The sequence below is a fragment of the Rhinopithecus roxellana genome, chromosome 14, assembly GCF_007565055.1.
Source record: "Rhinopithecus roxellana isolate Shanxi Qingling chromosome 14, ASM756505v1, whole genome shotgun sequence".
NCBI lineage: Eukaryota > Metazoa > Chordata > Mammalia > Primates > Cercopithecidae > Rhinopithecus > Rhinopithecus roxellana.
In genome coordinates, this window is record NC_044562.1 from 93,394,757 (window position 1) to 93,414,937 (window position 20,181).

The window sequence follows — 20,181 nt, forward strand, 5'->3', positions numbered from 1 at the left end:
CACCCAACAGCAGAATACACATTCTTCTCAAGTGCAATATAAAAGATTTTCTACAAGACCATAAAACAAGTCTCAATAAATTTGAAAGAACTAAAATTATATAAACTATGTTCTCCAACAACAAAAGGCCGCATATTGTACAGTTTATATGTGAATATATATGAAATATAAGTGGTCAATAAAATTGACAACCCTTTAACCTACACTAACCAAGAAAAAAAGAAAAGTAATAAATTAGGAATAAAATAATATACATTATCTAACTTAAAGAAAGAAAAATGAGGCCGGGCAGGGTGGCTCACCCCTGTAATCCCAGCACTTTGGCAGGCCGAGGTGGGCAGATCACCTAAGGTCAGGAGTTCAAAACCAGCCTAGCTAACATGGTGAAACTCCATCTCTACTAAAAATACAAAAATTAGTCAGGCGTGTGGGGCACATGCCTGTAATCCCAGCTACTCGGGAGGCTGAGGCAGGAGAATCACTTGAACCCAGGAGGTGGAGGTTGCACTGAGCCAAGATTACACCACCGCACTCCAGCCTGGGTGACAGATTAAGACTGTCTCAAAAAAAAAACAAGAAAGAAAAAATATTATAATGGAATGTTATTTTTAAAAACTGTATGCCAAAAACTTAGATAAAAAATGGACAAGTTCCTAGAGAGGCACAAGCTTCTGAATCTAACTCAAGAAAAAACATAAGTAAACCTATAACAAAGAGTAATCACAAAACTTCCCAGAAAAAAAAGCCCAGGGCCAGGCATGGTGACTCACACCTGTAATCCCAGCACTTTGGGAGGCCAAGGCAGGCAGATTACTTGATGTCAGGAGTTCAAGACCAGCTTGGCCAACATGGTAAAACCCCATTTCTACTAAAAATACAAAAATTAGCCGGGCGTGGTGGTGCATGCCTGTAATCCCAGCTACTCAGGGAGCTGAGGCAGGAGAATCACTTGAACTCAGAAGGTTTAGTGAGCCTAAATCGCACCACTGCACTCCAGCCTAGGTGACAGAGTGAGACTGTCTCAAAAAAACAAAGCCCAAGACCAGATGGCTTCACTAGTGAATTATACTAAAACATTTAAAGAAGAATTAACATGTTAGACATAAATGCAATAATAGCCTTCCTTCCTTTCTGTTGTAGCCCTCAGTGGTTGCTGTCAAAATGGGCAAGTGCATGAAACCTGGGAAAGTGGTGCTGGTCCTGGCCAGCACTATTCTGGCTGAACACAAAGCTGTCATCGTAAAGAACATTAATGATGGCACCTCAGACTGCCCCTACATCCAGGCTCTCATGGTTGGAATTGATCGCTATCCCTGCAAAGTGACAGCTGCCATGGGCAAAAAGAAGATTACCAGGAGGTCAAAGATCGAGTCTTTTGTGAAGGTTTATAACTACATCGTCTTAACGCCTACAACGTACTGTGGATATCCCCTTACACAAAACTGTCATCCACAAGGATGTCTTCAGAGATCCTGCTCTTAAACACAAGGCCTAGTGGGAGGGCAAGGTCAACTCAAAGAGAGATACAAGACGGGCAAGAACAAGCGGTTCTTCCAGAGGGTACATTTTAGATGTTTTGTTTCTGTCTTAAAAATTAAATAAATAAATGCAGTAATATAAACAATAACATTAAATTCAAATGGTCCAAACACTCCAAATAAAAAGCAGACACTGTGAGAGTAGATAAATTAAATGGGCAGGAATGAAAGGAAACTGTTATAGGTTCTTACACGTGAAGTGGTTTACCACTTGAAGGTAGACTGTGGTAATTAAAGATGTATTAAAAAAACCCTACAACAGCCACTACAAAAACAAAGCATATGAGCACAGGTAATAAGCTATGAAAGAGATAAAATACAATCATAAAAAATAATTAAAAAAACAGGGAGAAAAAAACAAAGAATAGACAAGACAAATACAAAAGACAGTAAATTTAAACCCAATAATATCAATAATAATATTAAATTTAAGTTGTCTAAATATTCCAAATAAAAAGCAGAGATTGTCAGAGAAGACAGAAAAGCAAGATCCAGTAATACATTGCCAACAAGAAACTCACTTGAAATATAAAGATGCAAACAGGTTAAAAGCAAAAGGACTGAAAAAGATACCAAGCTTTCACTAATCAAAAGAAAGATGGAGTGGCTATGTTAATGCTACATAAGGAAAGATCTTAGAGAAAACACTGTTACTGGGATATAGAAGACCATTTTATAATAATAAAGAGGCTACTTCATCAAAACAATCTTAAATAATTATGCATCTAATAACAGAAATACAAAATATGGGAAATAAACAATGACAGACCCAAAAGGAGAAATAATCAAATTCACAAAGAGAGATTTCAAGATCCTTTTCTCAGTAATTGATATAATGACTTGACAAACATCACCACAGATGCAGAAGACATGAACACTATTAACCAACTTGACTTAATTTACATTTATAGAATACTATGTTCAAATGTGGTTTCTGATCACAGAATTAAACTAGAAATCAGTATCTGGGAAACCCCAAAATACTCAAAAACTAAATATCATTTCTAAATAGCCCATGGATCAAACAACAAATCAAAAGGGATATTTACAAAGTATTTTGGGGCTGGGCACAGTGGCTCATGTCTGTAATCCTGGCACTTTGGGAGGCCAAGGTGGGAGGATCACTTGAGCCCAGGAGTTTGGGACCCCATCTTCATAAGAAAATAAAAAAATTAAAATTAGCCAGGTGTCTCAGTCACTCAAGAAGCTGGCGTGGGAGAATCTCTTAAGCCAGGAGGTCAAGGCTGCAGTGAGCCGTAATCATGCCACTGCACTCCAGCCTGGGTGACAGAGTGAAACCTTGTCTCAAAAAAAAAGTATTTTTAACTTAATAAAAACAAAAATGTCTTATTAAAATTTGTGGGACACAGCTCCAACCAGTGTTTACAGGGAAGTGTACAACATGAAGAGTCAATATTAGAAAACAGTCAAGATCTCAGTCAACTGTTTTAAGCTGTCACCTTAAAAACTACAAAAAGACAAGCAAATTAAACTCAAAACAAGCAGAAGGAAATAATAGGAATTAGAATACAAAGCAATGAAATTAAAAACAACAATAAAGAGAATCAAAGAAAGGAAAAGCAAGATTAAAAGGTGGCTCACGCCTATAATCCTAGCACTTTGGGAGGCCGAAGCAGGTGGATCACCTGAGGTCAGGAGTTTGAGACCAGCCTGGCCAACAAGGCGAAACCCCTTCTCTACTAAAAACACAAAAATTAGCCAGGCGTGGTGGCGGGTGCCTATAATCCCAGCTACTCAGGAGGCTGAGGCAGGAGAATTACTTGAACTTGGGGGGTGGAAGTTGCCATGAGCCGAGATCGTGCCATTGCACTCCAGCATGGACGACAAAGCGAGACTCCATCTCAAAAAAAAAAAAAAAAAATCCTTTAGGGCTGGATACAGCAGCTCATGCCTGTAATCCCAACACTTTGGAAGGTCAACGCAGGAGGACTCCTTGAGGCAAGGAGTTTGAGACCGGCCTTGGCAACACAGTAAGACCCTATCTCTACAAAAATTTTAAAATGGTAGCCTGCACCTGTCTTCCCAGCTACTCAGGAGGCTGAGGCAGGAGGATCACTTGAGTCCAGAGAGTCAAGGCTGCAGTGAGCTATGATCTCACCACTACACACCAGCCTGGGTGATAGGGTAAGACCCTGACTCAAGACAAACAAACAAAAAAATTCCTTATGGTACAATCCTGCATTAGCAAAAAACTCACAAAAAGGTTCTTTAGGCATAAACTTGGTGGCCAGACCACTGTCAGTTTTTCTTTCAAAAACTCAATGAACTAATTGAGGCATTTGGAATGGCAACACCCTCTTGAAGATATAATGAACAGCCTAGGTAGGGCCAATTTTCCTTTTTTTTTTTTTTTGAGATGGAGTCTAGCTCTGTCACCCAGGCTGGAGTGCAGTGGCGCAATCTCGGCTCACTGCAACCTCCGCCTCCCAGGTTCAAGCAATTCTCCTGCCTCAGCCTCCTGAGTAGCTGGGATTAAGGCATGCACCACCATACCCGAATACAAAAATACAAAAAATACCCTGTATTTTTGTATTTTTAGTAGAGTTGGAGTTCCACCATGTTGGTCAGGCTGGTCTCGAACTCCTGACCTCATGATCCGCCCACCTCAGCCTCCCAAAGTGCTGGGATTACAGGCATGAGCCACTGTGCTCAGCCAAGTAGGGCCAATTTTCTACAGCTCTCCATTTTTTACTACACTTAAACACAGCAAGGTACAACAAATGACAGGTAGCTGCAACAAGAAATTGGAATAAAGACAGAAGTTTAAAATACAGGACAGGTCAGGCATGTTGGCTCATGCCTATAATCCCGGCACTTTGGGAGGCTAAGGCAGGAGGATCCCTTGAGATCAGAAGTTCAAGACCAACTTGGGTAACATAACAGGACCCCATCTCTGCGAAAAATTTAAAAATTAGCCAAATGTGGTGGTGCACACCTGTAGTTTCAGCTACTCGGGAGGCTGTCGGGGGAAGATCATTTGAGCCTGGGAGTTCACGACTGCAGTGAGCTGTGATCATGCCACTGCACTCTACCCTGGGCAACAGAGCAAGACTCCCATCTCAAAAAATAAATGAATTAATTAATTAATTAATCAAAATACAGGACTGAGATTCCTCTTAGAGAGCAGAGTGGCGGATACAAATGTGGAGTTACAGGAATAGATGTGTGGGTAAACCAACATGTTTGCCCAACATTAAAAATATAGAGTGCTCCACGACTGGAGCATAATAAGAGCCCAATAAGAATGTGCTGAATAAGTAAATGAACAAATGAATGAAAAATGAATGACTGAGTGAAGGAAAAGAATGAAGGGGAAAAGATGAAAACAACAGCTGGGCACGAAGTAAGGATAAGTATCTGTTAAAAAAAAAAGCGGGGGAGGAAAACAGAGTAAAGGAAAAGAACCAGGAGAGCAGAGTATCATAGTAATCAAAGAGGAAGCAAGTTATGAAAGTGGCCAAGAAAGTAACATGCTACACAGATAAAGAAAAATGAGGATGGCCACAAATCTAAAATAACAAAAGAAGTATTTGATAACTCTGCAAGAATAGAAGGCAGAATAGAATATACATTGTTCCCAATCAGTAGCATATACTCCCTATACTGATGTCAAGGTTACCTTAAGAATTAAATTAAGAATGATAACTACCATTTATTAATAATTTCCCATGTAACAGGTTTTTGCTGGATTTGTAAAATTAACCCAAAATATCACAAGTCAAATTAAGTTGATACGAATTACCGTTAGGAAGTATGACTGATGGTATCTATAACTAAAAAGCTTAAGCTCGATTGACTCTATTGTGCTGTATCTGAAAGAACCTGCTAATGGTAAGGAAACAGTCTTGAATGACACATAAAATGGAACCTCAGCATAAGAAAAAAAAGGTGTAACATTCTCCAATACTATCTAGGGGATAAGTGAGGCAGGAACAACTAGGTGGGAGATAAATTCCAAGAGTGGAATAGATGCATCATGCTATTATAATTTGAGACACTGACCATTACTAAAATCCAACTAACCCTACTTGCTCTAATTCCATATCCAAATAAGCTTCTGTTAATTTGCTTCCTGTGCAGTTTTGTTCAGTGACCATTTGTACTACTTGATGATTATATTTCTCAGCTAAGCTGGCATTTTAGTGTACAGATTAGTCTCTAGTCAATCAGTTCCCTAAGCCTAATCACCTCTAGGTGTACTAACAAATCACATTTTTAATCCTATAAATTCAAAAACCATCACAGATAGCTGGTCTCCCTCTACACTGCTGAATATTCAAACCACAACATTTTAAATAAATAGTTAGCTGAGTGAGTCATATTTTGGCCCCACAGACAAGGATCTATCTTGGTATTGTCAAACTGCACCAAGTGAATCTGTAGAATGCTAAAAGCAGTCTCCTAAAAAAATTTGTTTTCTTACTATCATTGAAGGGGATGTGCATTCAACTTCTACAGATCTTAGACAAATGCTTCTTTTCCGAAGACATAACATGGGGAAAAAACCGAAGAGAGCTGTCAGTATACCCAAACAGCTTTCCAATAAGGAAGGTACAAAGAAAACCCCTCAGGAGATTTAGCCTTAAAAAACAAAACATTGTAGCACAGTAGAAATAAAGAATGGATCAATGTTGCAGAAGATAGAAGTGAAGTAAAAAAGCACTATTTATACTACTGTGGAGATATAGCCAAGGAAGATACAGACAGGCAAGACAGTGGGACTCCACGTAGCCCTCCAAGAGACCACTTGCAAGTTCCTCAACCTATGTGGGCCTTGCTTTCCTCTTCTGTAAAATGAGGAAATTGGATCAATTAATCTCTAAGGTTCTTTTCAATTATAGGTTCTATTATAATTAATTCCTTTAATGATGAGTGGGAAAGGTACAGAAACAAATTTACCAAGAAAATTTAAGAGTAGCTTTGCTCAAACAATATAGTACATTTCCTCCCAAGTGGAATCTATTTTACCTCCAATTTCTTGGAGTGAAATCTATTTTACTTCCAACTTTTTTTTACCTTTATTTTACAATAAAACTAGATCTAATAACATAAAAGTATCAGCATATATAGCAAGAAATATCAATCTGCCACAGCGGTCATTCAAGAAGGAAAATAGGGCCGGGCGTGGTAGCTCATGCCTGTAATCCTAGCACTTTGGGAGGCCTAGGCGGAGAGATCACTTGAAGTCAGGAGTTTGAAACCAGCCTGGCCAACATGGTGAAACCCTGTCTCTACTAAAAATACAAAAAAAAATAGTCAGGCGTGGTAGCGGGCGCCTATAATCCCAGCTACTCGGGAGGCTGATGAAGGAGAATTGCTTGAACCCAGGAGGCAGAGGTGGCAGTAAGCCAAGATCACGCCACTGCACTCCAGCCTGGGTGACAGAGCGAGACCCCATCTCAAAAAAAAAAGACTAAAAACAGAACAGAAGACTTACGCATGTCTTTGATATCTGAGGGTTTCCCGGATGGACCATGCAACCTGGTAGGGCGAGGCCTGCTCTGAGTCCTCTGGTTCCTCTCCGCTCTCTTCAGACCAGTCCAAACCTGGGGTAGACAGGAGATATTGCAAATTAGGAAAAATTTACTTTTATTCAAAGTTTGAATTAAAAAGCTACACAAAATAACATAACCCAACACACCTATCGCAAGTACTATCATGGTGTGAATAAATGCCTCCTGATGAATTTCATTTCTATTCATACAAAGATAATTTATTTTTGTTTTTGTTTTTGATGGAGTCTCACTCTGTTGCCCAGGTTGGAGTGCAGTGGCACGATCTTGGCTCACTGCAACCTCTGCCTCCCGGGTTCAGCGATTCTCCTGCCTCAGTCTCCTGAGTAGCCAGGACTACAGGTGTGCACCACCACGCCCAGCTAATTTTTGTATTTTTAGTAGAGACACGGTTTCACCATATTGGCCAGGCTGGTCTCGAACTCCTGACCTCGTGATCTACTCATCCCGGCCTCCCAAAGTGCTGGGATTACAGGCGTGAGCCACCGTGCCCAGCCACACAATCGGGTTTTTTAAATGACATTACAACAAAAAGGCTAAGCTGTATTCTACAGATGAACTTCTTTTGTCAGACACTTCACTAATAGGGTAGAAACAACACAAGCAAAGAGAGAGTTCAGGTCACAAAAAGGTAGAATTTCTTTTTCTTTCTTTTTTTTTTTTTGAGACGGGGTCTTGCTCTGTCACCTAGGCTGGAGTACAGTGGCATGATCTCGGCTCACTGCAACGTCTGCCTCCCAGGTTCAAGCGATTCTCTTGCCTCAGCCTCCCAAGTAGCTGGTATTACAGATGAGCACCACCATACCTGGCTAATTTTTGTATTTTCATTAGAGACGGGGTTTCGCCATGTTGGCCAGGCTGGTCTCAAATTCCTGACCTTAAGTGATCTACCCGCCTTGGCCTCCCAAAGTGCTGGGATTACAGGCATGAGCCACCGTGTCTGGCCAGAATTTCTTTAAGTATCAAAACTTCATACACTAATATGATATCAGAAAAACATAAAATACAAACAAGAAGGTGAGAAAAGCAGCTCAATATACGTTCAGGCAAGAAAAAGGTCAGTACCTGCTTCTGAAAGGTTTTATGAAACAACAACAAAAAGAAAAACGTCAAAAAGTACAGATAGAGTCACTCTACATTTCAACCAAGAAGGGCCCTACGATAAAGTGTCAAAGGCAGAAACACTCCATCCTCCTCTCCCAAACCATTCCCTGGTTCTTACCTTCCATGGGAAGATGGAAGGGTGGGATGATAATGTTCTATTACTAATGAGGTTTGGGATTTCTTTCAATTATTTTAAACAAAAAATGTCAGACTTTGTGCTCCGTTACATAAAACAAGGTTAGAAGGAAAAGTGGATAAACATAGTGTATATTAATATTTTGTTAAAGGGTCTCACTCTGTTGCCCAGGCTGGAGCATAGTGGTGCAATCTCGGCTCACTACAGCCTTGACCACCCGGGCTCAAGTGATCCTCCCACCTCAGCCTCCAGAGTAGCTGGCACTACAGGCAGCACTACCATGGCCAACTAATCTTTGTACTTTTTGTAGAGACGGGGTTTTGCCATGTTGACTAGGCTGCTCTCGAACTCCTGAGCTCAAGTGATCTACCTGCCTTAGCCTCCCAACATCCCGCAATTACATGCATGAGCCACTGTGCCCAGCCAAATGCTATAATTTTTAATGACTGAATAATTTTTAGCTCCTAACATAAAAGTTTTACCCTTTTAAAAGTCTTGTGTCTTGGCCAGGTGTACTGGCTCATGATTGTAATCCCAGCAGTTTGGGATGCTGAGCCAGGAGATCACTTCAGGCAAGGAGTTAGAGACCAGCCTGGGTAACACAGCAAGACCCCGACTCTACAACAAACTTAAAAATTAGCCAGGCTGAGTGGTGCATGCCTGCAGTCCCAATTATTCAGGAGACTGAGGCAGGAGGATCAATTGACCCTTGAGCCCAGGAGGTTGAGGTTCCAGTGAGCCATGATCATGCCACTGCATTTCAGCCTGGTGATAGAGCAAGGCCCTGTCTCTAAAAGTTAAAAAAAAAAAAAAAAAAGTTTTATATCTTGAAGAGGTCTTGATAAAGACTGATGTTGCACAGCCTAAAGTGTAACAGTATGTGGGACTATGTAAGTTTAACATATTCATACCTCTATGAAACTTACTGGACACCTTGATAACTAGTATTTTATTTATGTCTTCCTTCTTGAGAGCCTCAAAAATTAAGAGTATCCTCATTAGACAGTTACATTAAAAAGGACTTCACGGATTGCTTCCATAGTTTAAATGAGTTTACATGTAGCAAATAGGGAAATTAAGAAAAGGTTAATTAAGGCCGGGCACGGTGGCTCAAGCCTGTAATCCCAGCACTTTGGGAGGCCGAGACGGGCGGATCACGAGGTCAGGAGATCGAGACCATCCTGGCTAACACGGTGAAACCCCGTCTCTACTAAAAAAATACAAAAAACTAGCCGGGCGAGGTGGCGGGCGCTTGTGGTCCCAGCTACTCGGGAGGCTGAGGCAGGAGAATGGCGTGAACCCGGGAGGCGGAGCTTGCAGTGAGCCGAGATCGCGCCACTGTACTCCAGCCTGGGCGACAGAGCGAGACTCCGTCTCAAAAAAAAAAAAAAAAAAAAAAAAAAAAAAAAAAAAAAAAAAAAAAAGAAAAGGTTAATTAAAATGCAAATTACAAATGCTTAAGATTAAATAACACATTGCAATTGGCATAAAGAAACTTCAAATCTAATTCTAAGATGACTATCTAAAATGTCAGGTCACCTTTAAAAATGAGTTACTTTCTCTCAACTGAAATAATTAATAATTTGTAGGGGGAAAAGGTAAAAAAAGCAATTAAATGATCACAACAGCATCAACTTCAGTGTGTTGAAAGGTAAAGTTCTTCAAAGTGACATTTAAGGCACCAGTAAAAAACAGACCATGAGTTATCTTTTATTTGTTTCAATAGAATAATTTCCACTAAGACACCTATACTTTCTCTGAAGAAGTCAAGATCTAAGTCATAAAAACTAAGATGGAAGTGTTTTTCCTGCTGTGAAACTAAGTGTCCAATAAAGCAAACCTTTGATCTTGGCTTCATTATCACTAGTTTTAATGTAACTAACTGATATAACTAGCCCAGACAGGACTATAAAAGCTAATAATAAGACTGAGTTTTTATTTAAGTACTCTTTGCTGACATGAATACAGACTATACTTTGGTTATAGAGTATATGCATTACTATTTCTGGTTTCCCCAAAATAATCTTTGCTTTGAAATCTTAGGCCCTCCAATATGTTTGCATTTTTAAAAATTTACAAGGGCGTCTGGGCATGGGGGCTCACGCCTGTAATCCCAGCACTTTGGGAGGCTGAGGCGGGTGGATCACCTGAGGTCAGGAGTTCAAGACCAGCCTGGCCAACATAGTGAAACCCCCGTCTCTATTAAAAACACAAAAAATTAGCCGGGCGTGGTGGCGTGCACCTGTAATCCTAGCTACTCAGGAGGCTGAGGCAAGAGAATCACTTGAACCTGGGAGGCAGAGGCTGCAATGAGCTGAGATCGTGCCACAGCACTCCAGCTTGGGCAACAGAGCGAGATTCCATCTCAAAAAAAGAAAAACAAAATGTAAAAGGCTGAAAACTTTTTCTGTATGTTTTCATTCTGTTTAAAAATGATTTAAAGGCCGGGCGTGGTGGCTCACGCCTGTAATCCCAGCACTTTGGGAGGCCAAGGCGGGCGGATCACAAGGTCAGGAGATCGGGACCACAGTGAAACCCAGTCTCTACTAAAAATACAAAAAAAATTAGACGGGCGCGGTGGCGGGTGCCTGTAGTCCCAGCTACTCAGGAGGCTGAGGCAGGAGAATGGCATGAACCCGGAAGGCAGAGCTTGCAGTGAGCTGAGAGCCAGCCACTACACTCCAGCCTGGGTGACAGAGCGAGACTCCGTCTCAAAAAAAAAAAAAAAAAAAAAAAAGATTTAAAAATTGCTGGGCACAGTGGCGCATGCCTGTAATCCCAGCACTTTGGAAAGCAGAGGCAGGCAGATCACAAGATCAGGGGTTCAAGACCAGCCTGACCAATATAGTGAAACTCTGTCTCTACTAAAAATGCAAAAGATTAGCTGGATATGGTGGCATGCGCCTGTAGTCCCAGCTACTGAGAAGGCTGAGGCAGGAGAATCACTTGAATCCGGGAGGCAGAGGTTGCAGTGAGCCGAGACTTTACCATTGCACTACAGACTGGGTGACAGAGCAGGACTCCGTCTCAAAAAAAAAAAAAAAAAACTTAAAATATCAGCCCCTAAGATGACATAAAATTTCATCATTTCAAAAGCTAAAAAATTATCAGCATCCAGAAATAAATGAAATTATAAATAAAAATTTAGTAGATGATGCTGGTAAGTGTTGGAATTAGAGGTAAACTTTTTAAAAAATTGTTAGATCTCTGCCTCAAAACTAATGTCTAAATGTTCCAGCTAGATAACGAAAATGCAAATAATGAAGTGATAAAAGGACTAAAAGAAAATATGGGTGAATAGGTTTACATATTTTTGGGATGAAGAGAATCCAAACAAGGAAGCAAGCAAATCAAAACCCAGCCTCAAAAGAAAGAAATCTTAAAGAAGAGAATACATTAAAATTTTAACTTTTAAATCCCTACAATGGATATTTCTTTTCTTTTCTTTTTAAGAGACAGGGGTCTCAGCTCTGTCACAGTGGCATGATTATAGCTCACTGCCAGCCATAAGCTCTTAGACTTAAGGGCTCCTTCCGCCTCAGCCTCCCAAGTAGCAGAGATTACAAGTTTGCAACTGTGCCTGGTTATAACAGATACCCGGGAGCAAAAAACAAAGGAGAGGACGGAGAGACTTTCCAACAAATACGATATACATATTAAAAGCTCTTACCAATCAATAGAAAATGAATATGGATGGAAGAAGTGAAAGTCAAAATAAACAAAATGTCCAAAAATCATTATGAACAAATACTCAACTATATTATTAATCCAAAATAGCAGTTCTGAAAGTATGGTCCACAGATCACCAGAAGTCCTTGAAATATTCTTGGAGTATATAGGTCAACACTATTTTCTTTCTAAAAAGTGTTTTTTTAATTTAAATTTTAAAAAGGAGAAAGAATCGCACTATGTTTCCCAGGCTGGTCCCGAACTCCTGGGCTCGAGTGATCCTCCTGTCTTGGCCTCCCCAAAGTGCTAAGATTATTGGCATGAGCCACCTCACCTGGCCTCAAAACTATTTTCAACAAAATAATATTAAGACATTATTTGCCTTTTTCACTGTGTTGACACTCACACTGATGGTATAAAAGCAGCGATGGGTAAAATTACAGGCTCCTTAATTACCATGAATCAAGGCAGTGGCATCAGACTTACTAGGAGTCACAGTATTCCTCATACCATGCCTCGCAGTTGTAAAGGAGTTCTATTTGAGAATATTCTTGTTCATTAAAGATTATTTATTTTTATTAAATCGACCCCCAAGCACATGTCTTGATACTATTCTGTGTGTGTAAATGTGAATCTGCTGCAGAGGAAGAAAGTATGACAGCTGTCCTGAGGAAGAGGACTTGCACAACTGTTTTCATTGCAACCTGACCAAACTGCTTTTTCTCATTCATCATCACTTTTTCTTTTTTGAGATGGAGTCTCACTCTGTAGCCCAGGCTGGAGTACAGAGGCGCGATCTCGGCTCACTGCAACCTCTGCTTTCCGGGTCCCAGTTCAAGCAATTCTCCTGCCTCAGCCTCCCGAGTCGTTGGGATTACAGGCATGCTCCACCATGCCCAGCTAAGTTTTTGTATTTTTAGTAGAAACAGTGTTTCACCATGTTGGCCAGGCTGGACTTGAACTCCTGATCTAATGATCTGCCCACCTCAGCCTCACAAAGTATTGGGATTACAGGCGTGAGCCACCACACCCAGCCTTCATCATCATCTTTATTTGAAAGAGAATCTGACAGGCCAGGCACGGTGACTTATGCCTGTAATCCCACCAGCACTTTGGGAGGCCAAGACAGGAGGATCAGCCTGGGCAACACAGTGAGACCCCATCTCTATCAAAAATTTGAAAAAAAAGTTAGCCAGTTGTGGTGGTGTGTGCCTATGGTCCCAGTGACTTGGGAAGCTGAGGTCGGGGGATCGCTTGAGCCCAGTAGGTCAAGGCAGTAGTAAGCCATGATAGTGCCACTGCACTCCAGCCTGGACAACAGAGCAAGACTCTGTCTCAAAAAAAAAAATTATATTTTAAATTTCTCAGTTTTAGCTTCTAATACAGAATAAATAGATACAACCCATATACAAGAGCTTTATGGTGTCCTTATTAATTTTTAAGTGAAAAGGATCCTAAAAACAAATATTTGAGAAACACTAAGATATGTAAATTTAAGCAGATTTTCTAGCTAATTTGCAAAGGCAATAATAACATAATAATACTACCCAGGGCTGATAAGAGATTTAGAGACACTGGTATTTTCACACACTGCTTAAAGAAGATAAGCTGACAAAATAATTCTGAAGAAAAATTTGGCAACATATATCAAAACTTTTTTTGTTTTTTTTTAAAGCTAAAGCTTTGAATCCGCAATTCCACTTTTAGGCTGAATTAACAATCTATTTGAAGAAAAAAATTAAAGATGTGGCAATAATTGTTATACTTTAAGGCTATATACATCTACAACAGTTTATAAGGACATAAACTGGATACAACTTAAATGGAAGACAGAATTCAGTCATGAAAAATTACACTGTATATTAAAAATTACCAACTTGAAAATACATTAGTATGAAAAATTTTAAAACAGGTTACAAAACAGCATGTATAGTAAAAACCCAATTTTATATATTGGAAAGAATATATCAAGGCATTAACAAATGAGTATTAATATGGCTTGGAGTGTTTTATTATTTTTGTTTATAAATTTTTTAACTTTTGTATTTTAATCACGAAAAGTCACAGATGGTTAAACAACAGGTTAAACAATAAAAAGCTGTAAGAAAAGTCACCACTCCCATCTCCTATAACATACACCCTGTCCAATTCCATCCTCCCAAAGGGTAGCTGATGTTAACAGCCTGGAAGTATATATCCTTTTATACTTTTACCTTTGCTCACACCAATCAGGCAGTCATATACTTAATCAATAAATATACTGATATCCCGTTTATTTACTTTGTTTATGTTTACCAAAATGGGATAATAATTACCTCTTGATTTTTTTTTCTACTTTTTAATATACCATGGACACATCCTGGTCAAAAGATACAGATATCATTTTCCTTTTTTTTTGAGATGGAGTTTTGCTCTTGTTGCCCACGCTGGAGTGCAATGGCACAATCTCGGCTCACTGCAACCTCCACTTCCTGGGTTCAAGCAATTTTCCTGCCTCAGCCTCCCAAGTAGCTGGGATTACAGGCACGCACCACCATGCCAGGCTAATTTTTGTACTTTTAGTAGAGATAGGGTGTTGCCATATTGGCCAGGCTGGTCTCGAACTCCTGACCTCAGGTGATTCACCGGCCCCGGCCTCTTAAAGTGCTGGGATTACAGGCGTGAGCCACCACGCCCGGCCTCATTCATTCTTTTTAATAGCTGTATAGTATTTCTTTCTTTTCTTTTTCTTTTTTTTATATAACGAGATGAGGTCTTACTGTGTCGCCCAGATTGATCTTGAACTCCTGAGCTCAAGTGATCCTCCCACCTCGGCCTCCCAAAGTGCTAGGATTACAGGTATGAGCCATTGCACCCAGCCTGTTACATAATATTTCATAAAACACATATGAACCATAATTTAGTCAAGGTTTCCTATCAGTAATTGTTGTTTTGCAGGTTTTTAATGCTGCGAACAGTGTTTCAGTGAACGTCCTTGCACATACATCCTTACATTTTGATTTTTTTAATCCACAGGATAGTGTCCCAAAAGTGAGTCCGCTGGCTACAAATATATATTATTTGTTTGTTTGTTTGTTTGAGACAGGGTCTCACTCTGTCACCCAGGCTGGAGTGCAGTGGCGCAATCTCGACTCACTGCAGCCTCCACCTCCCCCATTCAAGCAATTCTCCCACCTCAGCCTCTCAAGTAGCTGGGACTTCAGGTGCGCACCACCACACCCGGCTATTTTTTTGCACTTGTAGTAGAGACAGGGTTTCACCATGTTGGCCAGGCTGGTCTCAAATTCCTGACCTCAGGTGATCTGCCCACCTCAGCCTCCCAAAGTGCTGGGATTACAGGCATGAGCCACTAAGCCCAGCCTATAAATACATTTTAAATTAGTAGATATTGCTAAATTACTCACCAGCAATGTATGAGATACCATATCCTGACCCTGACCAACAATGGATATCATTTTTGTCAATCTGGTAATTCATTGTCGCTTTAATTTGTATTTCCTGCCTGCTGCGAGGATTGAGGTATTCATTTGTTTACTGACTATTCATATCTCTTCATGTTCTATCTTTGCTCATATTTCTATTGCTGTCACATTATGCAAATAATTTTTCCTGAAGTGAAAATCATAGCTCATATTGCATTTGAGAATAAATTTCAACTGAATTAAAGGTTTAAATGATAAAAACCAATCAAACTATTAATAGAAAACATAGAATATCTGTATAAACTTGGAATTGAGGAAGTTTTCTTAAGCAAGACAGGAAATTCAGAAGCAACAAAAGAAAAATAGACATGTGACTACATTAAATTACAAGTTTTCCCTGTATTTTCTCACTTTTAAATCATTAACAGGTACTGCCTTGCAAATTTTTTAAACAGGAAAAAATGTTTTAAAACTGTCAGCAGATATCAACAATGCTATGATCATTCCTAGAATAAGACATGCAAAGAACTTCATTGGATGCACAGGTGCTAAACTCATAAAAGCATACAACCAAACACAACTGTCTTTTAATGCTGCTATCACTACAAATAAAAGCTATGTGTGGAATTCTAAATTCCCAACTCCTATTTCTGTATCCTGTTCAGCAAGTATTATGCCCTCCAGTGTTGGCCCTCTGTATCCATGGGATCCACATCTGTGGATTCAGCCAATTGCTGATCAGAAATATTTGAGAAAAAAGATTACATTTGTACTGAACATATACAGACTTTTCTTCTTGTCATTTTTCCCTAAACAATACAGTATAACAACTGTTTTCATAGCATTTACATTATATTAGGTATTATAAATAATCTAGAGATGATTTAAAGAATATGGGAGGATGTGCATAGGTTATGTGCAAATACTATGCTGTTTTATATCAGGAACTTGAGCATCCTCAAATTTTGGTACCTGCGGGAAGTCCTGGAACCAATCCACCACACATGTAGAGGGATGACTGTGTTTATTTTAAGGTGGTCTACCTAAATACAGAATCTTTCACTGCACCGCTCTGCCCCATTGTGATTCCACCCCCATCACATATGGGGTGATTATGAAAAGGAAGCTCCACACAACAGAACACATTCTGTCATATTATGTATCTATGATACGATAAAATAGATAACTCACCTAAATGGGGAAACAGATCAGTGTCCAACTGATGTTTCTGGGTGCACAGTTTCACCAGTCTCTGCAGTCGGCTTATACATGAGAAGTGTGGAGAGAAGGCTGTGGCTTTCATGAGGATCCGGTCAGTCCTGGGTGGGTCCACGGTGGGAGCCCTACTGGATGGCAGGAGGGGCAGAGGCCTCTTGTGAGACAACTGCCTTGCTTGTGCTATAGTGTGTGTGGTGGGTGCCACTCCCTGCATTGGTAGGCTGGTGTTCTGAGGTTGAGGTGACTTGCAGACTGAACCCTGCGGTGGCGCTGGAGGTTTTAAAGAAGTGGATAAAGGTGACAGGTGGGAGTGCTGCTGCGGAGGCTGCTGCTGTGAAGGTGCAGGAGGGGGACTAAAGTGCTCTTGTCGAACTTTTAAAATCTCTGTCTCTCTCTGGCGCTGCCGATTCTGGGCCAACTTGCTCTGCAACTTCTTTCTCACAGTTGCCCCTTTCTTTAGGTCATCATCTTCCTCGTTGAAAGCAAATGGGTCTTCCAACTCAGTTTCCAGGTAGTGGAGAGGGACCCTTGCCCCAGGTGGAGAGAGGGACATTCCATCCAGTCCGTTGGGCATCTTCAAGGCCAGTGTGGGCACTGTCAGGCTAAAGGCCATGGTATCCATCTGGTGCCTGACCTTCACCTCATCTATAGGATCATTCTTTTTCTTCCTCTCTTTTTTCGGGATAAAGCCAAGTACCTGCAGGTGGCTGTTGCAGTACCTTTAAAATATATACATGGGAAAATATTCATGATAACGTATTTTTTAAAGTAGAACATAAAACTACATATGAATCCTAATAGGTTAAAAACTGCATCACTATAGTGACTCTTGGCAGCCAGCGACTTAACATGCAAACCTCTACTACTTTCAAGCAATCCTCAAAGTCAGTGTAATTTTGATGAGGTAAATATGTGAACTGTACATGCACAGGGGTGGCCAGACAGAAGCAAGTCATTCAGTGACTGAGAGGCCCTGGATAACTGCTCAGCTACTGCTTCTCATATGGCTTTGTTATTCTCTATTTATAGCATACAAAGTAACTCATCAAGAGTCTAAAAGATCGCTTAAAATTCTCTTACAGAGAAAAATATATATATTTTCTAAGGCCATTAAGGTATTTGGAGATTCACAAAGCTCTTATGACATAAAACCCTCAAGAATGTCAAGTGTCTACTGTGCTTTAGATACATATATACAGAGAGAGAGAAAGAGACAGAAAGAAAGAGAGAATGAAACAAGAAAGTAAAAGATGGCTCATGGAGTTATAGGTGAAATGTCTTTTTCAGTAGCCAGATGTAAGTACACGAATTATCTCCTGTAGTATCCACCTGCTGTAGGCACTAAAATAATGCCCTTAATGCACATGAGGAAACTAAGCTTTATAGAAATTGATTAACTTGCCTGAGACTCTTTCCAGCTGGAAAGAGTCAGAGCTAAGACCAACTAAAATCAAAGCTCATGACGACTCTCATTAGTCTTCAACAACGAGCAAGTATATTGCTTGGGTGACTGGGGCACCAGAATCTCAGAAGTCACCACTAAAGAACTTATTCATGTAACCAAATACCACCTGTACCTCAGTAACTTATGGAAAAATAAAATAAAAATAATTTTTTAAAATGCTTGATAGAATTCACCAGTGATGCCATATTGACATGGACTTTTCCTGTGGAAACTTTAAAAAAAAAAAAATGAGCAAAATTAAGTTCAAAAACTGCTATTTTGAATTCTCTGTCTGAGAGATCACATATCTCTGTTTTTCCAGAATTGGTCCTTGGTGCCTTATTTATTTCATTTGTTGATGTCATGTTTTCCTGGATGGTCTTGATGCTTGTGAATTTCTGTCTGTGTGGGTATTGAAAAGGTAGGTATTTATTGTGGTCTTCATACTCTTCATGCTATTTTAAAAACCTGTAAAAGGGCCAGGTGTGGTGACTCACACCTGTAATCCCAGCACTTTGGGAGGCCAAGGCAGGTGGATCACCTGAGGCCAGGAGTTCGAGACCAGTTTGGCCAACACGGCGAAACCCCATCTCTACTAAAAATACAAAAATTAGACGGATATGATGGTAGATGCCTGTAATCCCAGCTACTCGGGAGACTGAGGCACAAGAATCGCTTGAACCTAGGGGCAGAGGTTGTAGTGAGCTGAGACTGCACCACTGCATTCCAGCCTGGGAGACAGAGTGAGACTCGTCTCAAAAAACAAACAAACAAAAATACACTACTCCATGCTTAAATGAATTTGGAAAATGCTGGCTTAAACAAAATTAAAGAAGGATTTTGTTTTTTGTTACTGATGTGCAACTACTCAAAGCACTTTGTATATCGTACATTATGAAGTTCCAAGAGGAAAATGTACCCATCTGGCAGTGTTTCCCAAAGTTATTTGAAAATGAAACCCAGGGCCAAACGCGGTGGCTCATGTCTGTAATCCCAGCACTTTGGGAAGCCGAGGCAGGAGGATCCCTTGAGGCCAGGAGTTCAAGATTGGCCTGAACAACATAGCAAGACCCTGTCTCAGTTTAAAAAAAAAAATCCAAGAAAACAGAACCAGCCAGGCAAGGTGGCTCATGCCTATAATCCCAGCATTTTGGGAGGCCGAGGCAGGTGGATCACTTGAGGTCAGTAGTTTGAGACCAGCCTGGCCAACGTGGCGAAACACCATCTCTACTAACAATACAAAACTTAGTGGGGTGTGGTGGCAGGCACCTGTAATTCCAGCTACTTGTGAGGCTGAGGCAGGAAAATCCCTTGAACCCATGAGGTAGAGGCTGCAGTGAGCTGAGACTGTGCCACTGCACTCCAGCCTGGGCGACAGAGTGAGACTCAGCCTCAAAAAACAAAAACAAAAACAAAAGAGAACCTATTTTTATTGTAGCATATAGGTGATAGCTCCACAAACACAGTTTGGGAAAAGACCACTAAAGTAAAAAATGTCAATCCTCAAATTCACTGGGCTTCATCACAAAAATGTTTTTTTAGTAATGGCTAAAAGTACAGATTCACCAAATAGTCAGAAAATCTCACACACACACAGAATATGTGTATTTTGTTGCTTCGTTTTAGAAATAAATCTATCAGAGGCACTCTTTAAGACAGGCCTCTTAAGAAAAAGCTTTCTTTGTCATGTGCAGTCACTGAAAAAGAGAAAAAGGTTTCTAGCCAGCAAAGAGAATCTACATCGTGTGTGTGCGCACACGCACACATGTGCTTCCCTAGCAGGTTTGAGGTAGGTCCCATACATATCTTAAACAGAACAGATTCACAAAGCAATGGCCAGCAAAGAAAGAGGCAGCTGGGATAACTGCACTAACCAAAAAGTTTTCCAAGAACAGGAAAAAATTTTAATAAAGAATAAATTTGGCCTGGAATGGTGGCCAAATCAGGGGGATTGCTTGAAGCCAGGAGTTCGAAATAAGCCTGGGCAACCTAGTAAGGCTCCATCTCCACAAAAATTTTTCAAAACACAGCCGGCCACGTGGCTTGTGCCTGTAGTCCTAGCTACTCGGGAGACTGAGGCAAGAGGATCATTCAAAGCCCGAAGTTCAAGGCTGTA

General features: G+C 40.4%; 1 protein-coding gene and 1 pseudogene across 8 annotated transcripts in view; one reads left to right on the forward strand and one right to left on the reverse strand.

Annotated features, from left to right (window-relative positions):
* INO80D (INO80 complex subunit D) overlaps positions 1-20,181 on the reverse strand; it is an 86,992-nt gene that overhangs the window by 43,027 nt on the left and 23,784 nt on the right. For all 8 annotated transcript variants that reach the window (XM_030916813.1, XM_030916819.1, XM_030916818.1 and 5 more), the window contains 2 exons: positions 16,595-17,340; positions 6,997-7,105 (listed from right to left, as the gene is read on the reverse strand). In XM_030916813.1, coding sequence (XP_030772673.1) covers positions 6,997-7,105; positions 16,595-17,340 — 855 coding nt within the window. The remainder of the gene's footprint in view (positions 1-6,996; positions 7,106-16,594; positions 17,341-20,181) is intronic.
* LOC115893261 lies at positions 1,162-1,495 on the forward strand (annotated as a pseudogene).